We start from the raw sequence: 10,795 nt of genomic DNA, 5'->3' as shown, positions 1-10,795 counted from the left end.
TAATATTTGTATTATTTAATATTATTTAAACTTAAAATATACAAAATACAACTCTTTACCTTTTACAGAAACTCTTATTGTGTGTTTCTTTTTGGCAGGTGTCACACAAGTGTAATCTCCGCTGTCCTCAGGTGTAGGCTGTTTTATAACAAAACGATATTTGAAGATTTTCTCACCAGGCTGCGCTGCTTTCCACGATGTACTGTAGTCTTTTATAACAGCATGTGTTTGGTTGTTGGAGAACTTCCATGTAGGAGTGCCCTTATCTCGAGGATACAAACAAAGCATAGCGAATGTCTTTCCAGGATAAACCACCAGAGTACCATCCTCGCTAACCCCTAGAAGACTGTATGGAGTATAAGGAGAAGGATCGAATTCGATAGCTGGAGGGAGGTTTGGTTTGCGAGCTGCTACTGCGAGAAAAATATTGAAGGAAAACACAAAAAAAAAACAAAAAAAAAAACAGTTTAATATTCAGATTTGAATTTTAAGGATTTATTAATTGTTTCTTAAAAATAAGTTGCCTAGAAAATAATTTTTAAATAAAACTTGTTTCCTCAAAGGAGTATGGACATGGGTTTGAGTTTGGAATCAATCAAGTAACACTTAAAGGAATCGAACAGAGCTGCTTTGGAATGGAATAAGTCTGCCAGTACAACCTACTAAGAGTGTATCTAGAAATCTTAATGCAAATTCATAACACGAAATTCTTAATTGTAGCTCTAAATATGGCACAGTTCAATTAAAAAACGAAAACTTAGCTGTTCATTTGAAGTTTAACTTCCTTCTTAAATAAACCACTGCAGATTATGTAATAAGGAAATCCAGCGAGGGGGAGTTACATTTCCCGTTCACATTGAAAACTCGCAATACACATTATATCAATGCACAAAAAACTTAACCAGTTATGTTTTGTTTTCAATCTCGATGCACACATAAACAAACCTGCATCATTTGCCTTTGTACAGCCAGGTGATGGAGTTCTGTCAATAAACCAGTCGTTTCATTATACCGCTTAAGTCTCCTATAGATTAATCTGCAACTGGCTGCCAGTCAGGGTTGGGATCCTGTCAGAGACGGACGAATTCTTAAAAGCTTTTTCAATCGGGCGTTTTCTGTGTGTTTTTGTAAAAATCGTAATTTGAATAATGGAATTATCGTGTTCGAATGGTATGCAACTGTAATGGATGCACGATAATCCACCTGGGATCGTGTCAGTTCCTTCAGGCATGGAAGAGGGTATTGAAATTACAAGAGGCAGGGATTTTTGTGAGGTTCAGGAAGGCGCTGAAATTTATGGATTGATAGTTTAACGTTGGGCCCTTGCCGAAACACTATCGTGACTTTACGAGGTTGATTTTGCAGTTTCACTAGGCACATTGGCCTAGTTCTTCGCCTAATTGGGCATGGGCCTGCCTCACTGATTTTGGGGTCATCAGCTCTATTGACCCTATACTTCAGTCCCTCCAGCCTTCAGTCTCCTCTCCTCCCTCTAACTTTCCAACTGGCGTTCAGTCCATGTCAAAATTATCCTACACTCAAAATTCTTAATTCTACACTACATATAAAACTTAAAACTCCTTTGGCTTGACCCAACCTCTAACGCGCTGCCCCCCCTTTTTTTTTCTATGAAAATCTATGGGGCCTAGTGTGGGCGACGGTGGGTCCCATTAGGGGCCCAACGGCTAACATATCAGAAGAACAACAGTACATGACACTACCATACACTATTAAATCTCTGGCCTTTAGAGTGTCAGGAAGCTCAGGCGACTCTGGCAGAGGCTAGCCAGAGAATAATCCCTACCGATCCGGCCGCCTCCCCGTTGGCTGTGTACGGTAATATGGGGTCCCAACAGGGGCCCTGGGGGCAAGTGCCAGAAAAAAAACACAAACCACCGGTGGAACCCTACCCTCAACACTATATCCACTACAGACACAAGAACAAGAAAATACAAGAACTATACATTCAATTTGTAGATTGAATGTATGGGTCTTGTACTACACTTTTTACTTTTTCATTTATGTTCTCTGAAAAGCACGTTTCAAACTTTTCATGCAAGGATCACCCATTCTGTTTCATAATTTGTCTAATCAAAGCTGACAGATCACGACTCGTCTTTTCCTCAAATAAAGCGAAATTCTATTTATTTAGAAGAGTTTAGTGCAGTGATAATAATTTTTATAAGTTAACCTATCGGTTAACTTATAAAAATTATTTCAGAATTAATCAGAAACCGAATTGTGATATAAGTTAACCTATCGGTTAACTTATATCACAATTCGGTTTCTGATTAATTCTGAAAAATTAATAAGACGAGTTCTGGAGGCCATATATGTCCTTCCTGATATTTTCAACTGTGCGGGCTATTTATGGGTGATAATTTATTGTTAAACGGAAACGAGCAGTTCCATAAATAGAATTTATTAACTTTTAATTGAATAAAAAAATAAATTTCTGTTTATACTCGGGGACAACTGTATATGGTTAGGAAATTCATAAGATTTAAAAAATACAAGAGCATTATTCCGTATTTAGTAATCTTGTGGCTCGAACCACGGTCGCTCAAAGCGCGTGAATCTTTGTACCCTCTCTATTGACTACTCGGAAAGACCAGTTAATTAACTTACAAATCTATTACTCTCCATTAATAAAAAAGTTTCTTTAATATAATGAAATTATCTATATTAATAGTGTCTATACCTTTCAGTTGTGTCTCATTTTGAAGGGGTCGACATACAGGAGGAACGTCACTCCACTTTCCCTGTTTGCAGATGATCCTGGAACTACCCAGAAAGAAAAAGCTCCCTATGTCTACACAATGGAATGCTAGTTCATCGCCTGAAGAAATATTCACTGGTGGGTTGACGACATCCACTGGCCTTCCTTTGTACCAAACTACAACATGCTGATGTTCCTTGATTTTTACCATCGGACACGATAAAATAGAGGATGGAAGGGCGGTGGTAGTTGCAGTTACTAGAAAAAAATATCAATAAAAAATACAACGTAAATTGATAAATAGTAAAAGCAGTAAGTTATAGTGAAATGCAATCTTTACAATACTTAATAAATTGTTATACAGTAGATAAACTACTATACTATCAGGTCCACCACCACCATCGCTGGAGGGCGAAGAATCAGGGAGATCGATGGCTATTTTGTATGTTTGTTAAAATCACTTGGAAATCATTCAGAAATCTCGCTGAGGAATTTGATTATGTGTGTTGTCTAAGAAAGAATAAGGATGCCATCAGCATGTGGTGTAATTAACCCTTTTTAAAACCTTATACGCTTCAATAAAGTAACCACGTACACCTATTTTCCAGAGACAGCAATTTACAAAACCTCAGCCTTTCTTGGTAAGAATATAATTTTTTCTCCCCGGCTAATTTTGTTGCTCTTCTCTGTACCCTTTCCAACAGATCCATATCTTTACTAAAATGAGGTATCCAAACCTGCATGCTGTAATCGAGAAGCATTGCCTTATATAATGAGGTAATCACCCCTTTGGCCCCTATTTGGTTCCTTTTTATCACCGACAGAACCCCATGATACGTTCTAGCAACCTCCTTGCACTACTCAAAATACTTCATTTGGGACTGTACAATTTTTACCCCTGTCTGTTTTTCTTTATCAACTACCTTGAGTTTAGTGCTGCTTAAATGGTATTTTATTCTAAGAACATGCTACCCAACTGCAGCATCATGCTTTTAACTGTATAATATTGATCTTTAAGTTGAAATTTAAATAAAATAAAGCCATTAAAATTTATGTAAATCGCTACTTTATTTATCAGAAAAATGATGCCGAATTTATATGAATAAATAGCGGTTATTCTAAAATAATTTTTACCAAAATTCATACGGATTTATTACCCTCTCCCCAGTAGTTCGTTGCAATGGGATTTCACTGCAATAGCGACTTATATGGACTTCTTATGTAGTATATTACGAACTCCTGGCTACACTGTCTTACTTAGAAAGCCCAAGTGAATTAAAAGTACGCTAGAACTGTTTGTTTCATTCGTAGATGGAGCGATCCATTGAGCCATATGATCCTCAATAGCAGGTGCAACTGTTGTGGATGTTTACAGTCATCCACTGCTTGGAAGAGCCACCAGGAATACTGTTTCTTCAAACTTATTAATTAGTTTGGATAATCCACATGGTCATATTAGTCCGTTTTTTTCCCCTATCATATCTTTCCAGAAATTTCCTTCTAACAACTATTAGACTCAAAATTCTTGTGGTACAGCTTAATCAGCAGAGTTTTGTCGAGCAATGATAAATGGCGATTGAGATAAAATGAATAATCTGTATGCCTTTTACAGTAATCTATAAAAGGCACCCTTGAAGTCAATTTCTATAACAGCAACTCTTCCGTATAAATATCATTCCTCTGCGACCAGTAGTTCACCCTTAACCGTTTTTTTTTAAATAACTTTTGGACAGTATTAATAGTGGCAAATGATGCAAGGAAGAAAAAAAATAAGAAGAAATTCCCACTTCCTATTCATCCCCTCCAATAGTTTGTCTAGTTCTTCCTTGAATTTATTCACACTATCCAGTTCTACAACAACAGATGGTAGCCTGTTCCAGCAATTAGTGGAGACAAACTTCCGTATATCTGTTCTACAACCGTCCTTCTTCAATGTGAATTTATGCCGTCCTCATGTGCGTAGTCTGAAAAGAGGAAAACCTCATCAGTATTTTGAGCTTGCTCAATGCATTCAAAGTGTTAAACACCTCAATCATATCACCTCCCAGGTGCCTAGTCCTCAGACGTTGCAATTTGCACAGCTGAAGTGTTTCTTGATAAGAGCACCCCTTTGTGACCCTCACAAGTCTCGTTGCCTTTGATGGACCCGTGCCAACAGGTCTACATCCTTTCTGAAATGAGGCCTCCGGACCTGTATGCAGTATTCAAGATGTGGCCTGACCATTGCCTTATACAATAGGATAATCACCTCTTTGCCATGCTAGTAAAGTTTCTGTCTGCACTGCTCAGAAGACTGCACAATTACCCCCAGGACCTTTTGATTTTGCAACTACTCTGAGTATAGTACCACAAAGTTGATACTTTATTCTGGGATTACTGCTATGCACATGCAGTACCTTGCATATGGGTAGCAGTAACGTTAAATTTCAACTGCCATTTCTCAGTCCATCTCCTAATATTTCTAGATCTCGTGGCAGTAGCATACGTTTATTACTGTCATTAATTACTCTGCCAACCTTTATATCATCTGCAAACTTAGAGATTAAATCTGATATACCTTCGTCAATATCATTAATAAATACAGAAAACAACGAGCTCACTACCAATGAACACTGTGGAACTCCACTAATAACATTAGTCCACGAAGTGTCCATTGATAGCTGCTCTCTGTCTTCTCCCACTGAACCATCCCTTTATTCATAACAGTAACTTGTCCCTAAAGTCATACTGCTCAGCCCTCGTGGGTAACACAGTTGGTAGCATCGTCATCCTCCCCATACTGGGTGGAAAGACCCGTGCTCGAATCCCGTCAATGACCAGAGGAAAATTTGTGGATATTTTTTACAACGTGGCTGAGTTAGTCGGTCTAGGCGCGGGTAGCATGTTTTTTTCCCCTCCGGAAACTCGAATATTTCGTCCACCAAACACAAAATTGGCTTCGAAACATACGCAATTTACAGACAATATACACAGAGCAACATGCCCTTAGTGGCCCATGCTCTTTAGAACCGAACAACAACAGCCACACTGTTCCAATAGTGCAGCAGTGCGGATATTTAAATGATGATTGGGATCTGTGGTGTAGAATTGCATTTTCGAATTATGTTTGTAATATTTGATACCATTGTTATACTGTTAACATCTGTTACACTTTCCCTGTCGATGAATCTGGCCACTTTTATATAATCAACCCATTAAGAGAAAATTCAAGAAACTCACCTTTGTCCACCAGTCTCACCCTTTCCCATTGATCTGGTGGCATCTCTGTAATAGATGAATTGGGCTTTGTAATGTAAGAAGAGCGAATCGCTTCATTAACATAGTTCTCTAGTTCCTTCAGTTTTAGGGTAATGGAATCAATCTCTTCTGTCAGTGTTTGGTTCATTTCGTTCATGCGACTTAACACACTTTCGACAGTGATCAGAATTGCATTAATCGCTTCTCCTTTGTTAAGTTGATCAGCCCACAAGTTTTTTACCTTATCCGTCAAGCCTTTGGAAGTGATCACCTCGTTCTTCATTTCTGTTACACGGTCTTTGAGATTTTTTAATGAATTCTTCAATTCGTGGTCTTGTTTTTGGACCTCACTAATGTTTGAGTAGATTTTCTTTAATAAGTCCTTGTACAGTTTTCCTATCATGTATTTGATAGTATTATTTTGCAAGTCTTCTGTCTTTGTAAGCATCTGCAAAACGATCCTCAGGGTAGAGTTAAAGGTAGTCTCCATTTCTCCGACTTTATTCTTCATATCCTTCCAGTCGTAAACTATCGAACTGATGTTGTTGATCAGGATTTCATTGATTTTGTTTCCTTCTTGTATGTCGGTTATATTAAATGACAATTGTCTAGCGAAACTGGTGAACTTCTGCACTCTTTCAAGCATCTGGGTGTTTTCCGATTGAAAAGCTTCTATAGCATTGTTCGCAATAGCTGAATTATTAATCCAAGTTGCATTGAGACTAGCTAGTTGTTGAAAAAGATGCTTATTTATTTCAATCTGTTCCTTCCTCCAGTTTTCTGAAAGTACTTTTACGTCATTCACTGCTTGTAGTGTGGTATTTGAATTTTTTTCCCGCTCAGCTATAATTTTTACAATACGATGGAGTTCAATTAAAGTGTCTTCATGGTCTTGGATCTTCTTTAAAATTATGCTGTTAATAACTTCAGACAAATTATTAGTCATATTTTCAACGTTTCTTAGCCGTTCTGCATCTATTGACACTTTTTCTTTTACCTGGTGTTTCAGTGTCTGTATCTGAGCTTTGTTCAATGCATCAAGGTTTTCAGCTTTGACCTGAACACTGTTCAGTTCATTTGCAAGTGTCCTAAACTTGTCTTCGTATACGGATGTCTTGGTGATTTTCCCTTCCAAATCGAGTACCCTAGAACCGATTCTGTTGAGTTTCTCTGACGCATTCATGAATTGAAATTCCAGAGATTTTCTAAGTCTTTTTTCGTTCTCCAAATCTGAATCCAGTAGATTATTTTCCTCACTGAGTGCTTCAAATTTAGAACTAAGATTTCTAATTATCATATCTTCCTGAGATGCTTTCTCCATGAGATAGGACACATTTCGTTTTAATTCCTCCTTCTCCTGATCGCTTTCTCTGACTTCCTCAGAATTTCCCTCTTTTTTCAACCCCCTAATTGAATTAATTTGTCTTTCGAATCTTCTTAATTTGTTTTCAAGACTGATCAATCGATTTGTGATATGCTTCGTATCGTATTGCTTTTCTACACATAGTGATAATGAGTTCAGTACACTTTGTGAACCGCAGTTGGATTTCTCCACATTTGAGTCTAGCTCAGACATGAACATCCCACATTTACAAGACTTGGAACAACTGACATCAATAAAAATGTATGCCTGGAAAACGAGATAAATTATCAGCATCATGATCGTTATCCAAACATACTGAGAGCTCCGCAATGCCTTTTTAAATTCTGTTGCATATTCACCCGAAAATTGAATCACTGTGTATGAACTAAAGAACTCTTCTTCACGCACCACTAATATTGATTAAAAACCGACTGAAACATTGTATACACGAGATAAATCGACACTGAACCAAAGATAATGTTTCTTTGTTTTTTTATGTACATCGGATACTCTCGATGAACTAATTACATGATTTCTGCTCACGGTTTGCTTCCGCTTTTTATCTTCTTCCTTCCGTTTTTCTGCCTCTACTTTCTGGTGGATACACTAAGGTTCCACCTTTCATTGCGATATGCCCATTCAGGATCAGTTCCTTCTTGTGAAGGAGGAAAAAGAAGGGCTTCGTGTGAATGTCCGTGACATAGTTTATTGATAGGTGATATAAAAAACGAAAAATACTAATAGATGGAGTTTAAGCCTGTGTGGTGAGTATGAAATTATAGTGCTTTGGGTCGTTCACGTCCAATTAAATAAGTGAACAGGACACAGTTGACAGTTTAGGCTTATCTATTAGAGTAGCAGACGTTGCAGCAGTCCAGTCCATTTACTTCAATAACGCATGTGTTTACCATCCCATGCGTTATTGGAATTAAAATGAAAACAAAAAAAACAGTCTACACATGTCCAGGACTTTGATCTGGGGTCGATTTTGATTAGCGCAGAGAAACTCAGGCTATTTGTTCATTCGTTTGCTCATAAATGTACACTCACTGGCCAAAAAAACTTAGAAACCTTTATTCAATAATTAGTAAGGCTATACCGTTTGCCAGAATTATAGCCTGTACACGTCGTCGTATGGATTAGGTGTTTGAGGGAGTCTAGATCCAGACTGTTCCATCAGGAGATTTGTCAGCTGCTGTATTGTGGACGGTAGAGAACTATGAAGCTGAACTGCCTTTCCAACGTTTCTGGGAAATGTTGGAAATTCCCAGAATTCTCAATTGGATTCAGATCTGGAGAATTCGGCTGCCAGAGTACATGTTGGAAATCTTAGGAATGTTCCTCGAACCATTTAGTACCGATTTTTGCACGGCGGATAGGCGCGCTGTTGTTTTGAAAGAATCCGTCGTAATAGGGTGAAAATGAACCATTTCAGGTTGAAGTGGGTCCAATTGGACAGAAAGATTGTGTAGCCAGTTATTCTACAGCTTCTTAAGGGCACTTTACCACTGGACCTGCACGTTGCATTTACGGGTCTTCGTTGTTACATCGGACGAGGCATTTCTATGGAATTTCAATGAATCATTGTTAATCCTCAAGCTGATCCCAGAATACGAGTAGATGGGATTCCACAGAAAAAGGAGCCGTTACCAAAAATTTCGTTCCCAATATACATAACTACATTACTTCCATTATCCACCAGAGAATGGTTTTCACCCTCACTTTTTACTTCTTATGTATTAACTGGACATGGTTCGCTTAATGCGAAACTTTACCAATTTAGAATTTCAAATACTGCCCTCTTTCGATGTGGGCTACATGAAGACTCTCCTCAAATCCTTTTTGAATGCCCTCTATAAGAACCAAAGATCGGCTCTAAAGGCAACAGTTCCAAACTTGTTTCCTGGATATGGAAGCTACTCGTATCAATCAATAGTTTCCCGGCACGTCAAACCTTCTGCAACGCTGCTTTTAATCGTTACAATTCCTTCTACCCCAATCTTATTCCAAGTAATCAAATTGAAAAGATACCATGAGTGTCAATAGAATCTATTGCCTTGTCTCTCCTACTGATGACCTCATGAACAAAATTTTTGCTGCTTTTTCAAGACCACGCTGAGAAGGTTTTTAGCAGGTTGCATTTTTCTCGATCTTCCTTTATTAAGCTTCTTCGCAACTCAATCCTTCCTTTGTATAGTAATACCGTCATCAAACAGTGACTTCTGATATCACTCCAGATTAACAGATTTACATTTTGAACTTGTTCCTGCCTTGCTCAACTTGTTTTTGAATAACTTTACTGCGGTTATTTAATTGAAGGCTTTTACCTTTTGTGGACTACTTTGGGCAGCATTGGATAAAGACATGGTCATGCAGTATCTTTTATCGTATTCCACTATTTTTTTCCTTTATCCTATTTTCTTCTTTTTTCGTTTCCTACTGTCGCTGGACTGAAAGGGAATGATTGTTTCTTTTGAATGGTTCCAAACTCGCTTTGGAAGATTCTGTTCCTGATAGTCGAGGTTGGCCACGGTACATGCGTAGTTGTGGCCTATCTCTCCGTGGTATAGGCGGACACTCGGCAAGCTTTCCAGGTGATCGCCTTGCTTGTGACAAAGTGGCCAGAAACAATTAAACAACACAACACACACTGCACAAACATACCATTAGACACATTTCTGGCTTTTTACAGAGTTCTGTATTCATCATAGTGTACCAAGGCAGAGTTGAACTGACATTTTGGTGCCGTCCAAATAAGATACTATACATGTCTACATATCATAAAGATATTAATTAGAGGTAACACGACCATCTAACGGTATAATTGGACCCAGTTCGTATCAAAATAACTCATATGATACCACTTCCATCCGCTTGAGTAGTGACACGAGATTATGGATGCGTGGCTTCATGAGGTTCATACTACACGTTCATCCTATCATTGATGCAAAAAAAGTGTAAATTGAGACTCATCAGACCATAATCACATTATTGGACTGTTTAAAGAACTGTTTAGCTAGATCAAGCGTTATTCTCTCAGTTTGAAAGGTTTCCTTGTTTCTAGTATTAGTTTTACCACAGTGTAAGAAATCCTCAGGCCATTGCTGCACTGGATAAAAAATAAATAAAATCAATAATAACATAAAAATAAACTCCCTATGTGATTCCTTCCTCACAGGTCACCTGGATAGGCCCCTCTCCTGCTAGCTAAAATTAAATTTCCTACAATTCGGTCTAAATCCCTTTCTCCACAATTTGAATTTATGGCTCCCAGTTCTGGAATGATCATATGAGGAAGGTCTGGCTTTCATTCATTTACTTGCTACGAGAGTACTGGCGTGAGGTCGAAGACTTTTGAGCTCATGGGAATGATTTGGAAATTTTTACCGTATTCTTGATAAATTAACATATTAAATTGGGTTTGAAAATTAGTTTAATAGTCTTAGGCACGTTCATTAGCATATTTTTGAATTTAG

General features: G+C 38.0%; 1 protein-coding gene across 1 annotated transcript in view; it reads right to left on the bottom strand.

Annotated features, from left to right (window-relative positions):
• Nucleotides 1-212: 212 nt before the first annotated feature.
• LOC150090068 (locomotion-related protein Hikaru genki-like) overlaps nucleotides 213-10,795 on the bottom strand; it is a 29,027-nt gene continuing 18,444 nt past the window's right edge. Inside the window, exons 6-8 of the mRNA XM_090390164.1 lie at nucleotides 2,702-2,977; nucleotides 316-413; nucleotides 213-266 (exon numbers count right to left, since the gene is read on the bottom strand). Of these exons, the coding sequence (XP_090246290.1) occupies nucleotides 213-266; nucleotides 316-413; nucleotides 2,702-2,977 (428 nt within the window). The remainder of the gene's footprint in view (nucleotides 267-315; nucleotides 414-2,701; nucleotides 2,978-10,795) is intronic.

The sequence above is a fragment of the Mastigoproctus giganteus genome, chromosome 2, assembly GCF_048544385.1.
Source record: "Mastigoproctus giganteus isolate SK-2022 chromosome 2, ASM4854438v1, whole genome shotgun sequence".
NCBI classification, from domain to species: Eukaryota; Metazoa; Arthropoda; class Arachnida; order Uropygi; family Thelyphonidae; genus Mastigoproctus; species Mastigoproctus giganteus.
This window is presented reverse-complemented; position numbering and strand designations above follow the sequence as displayed.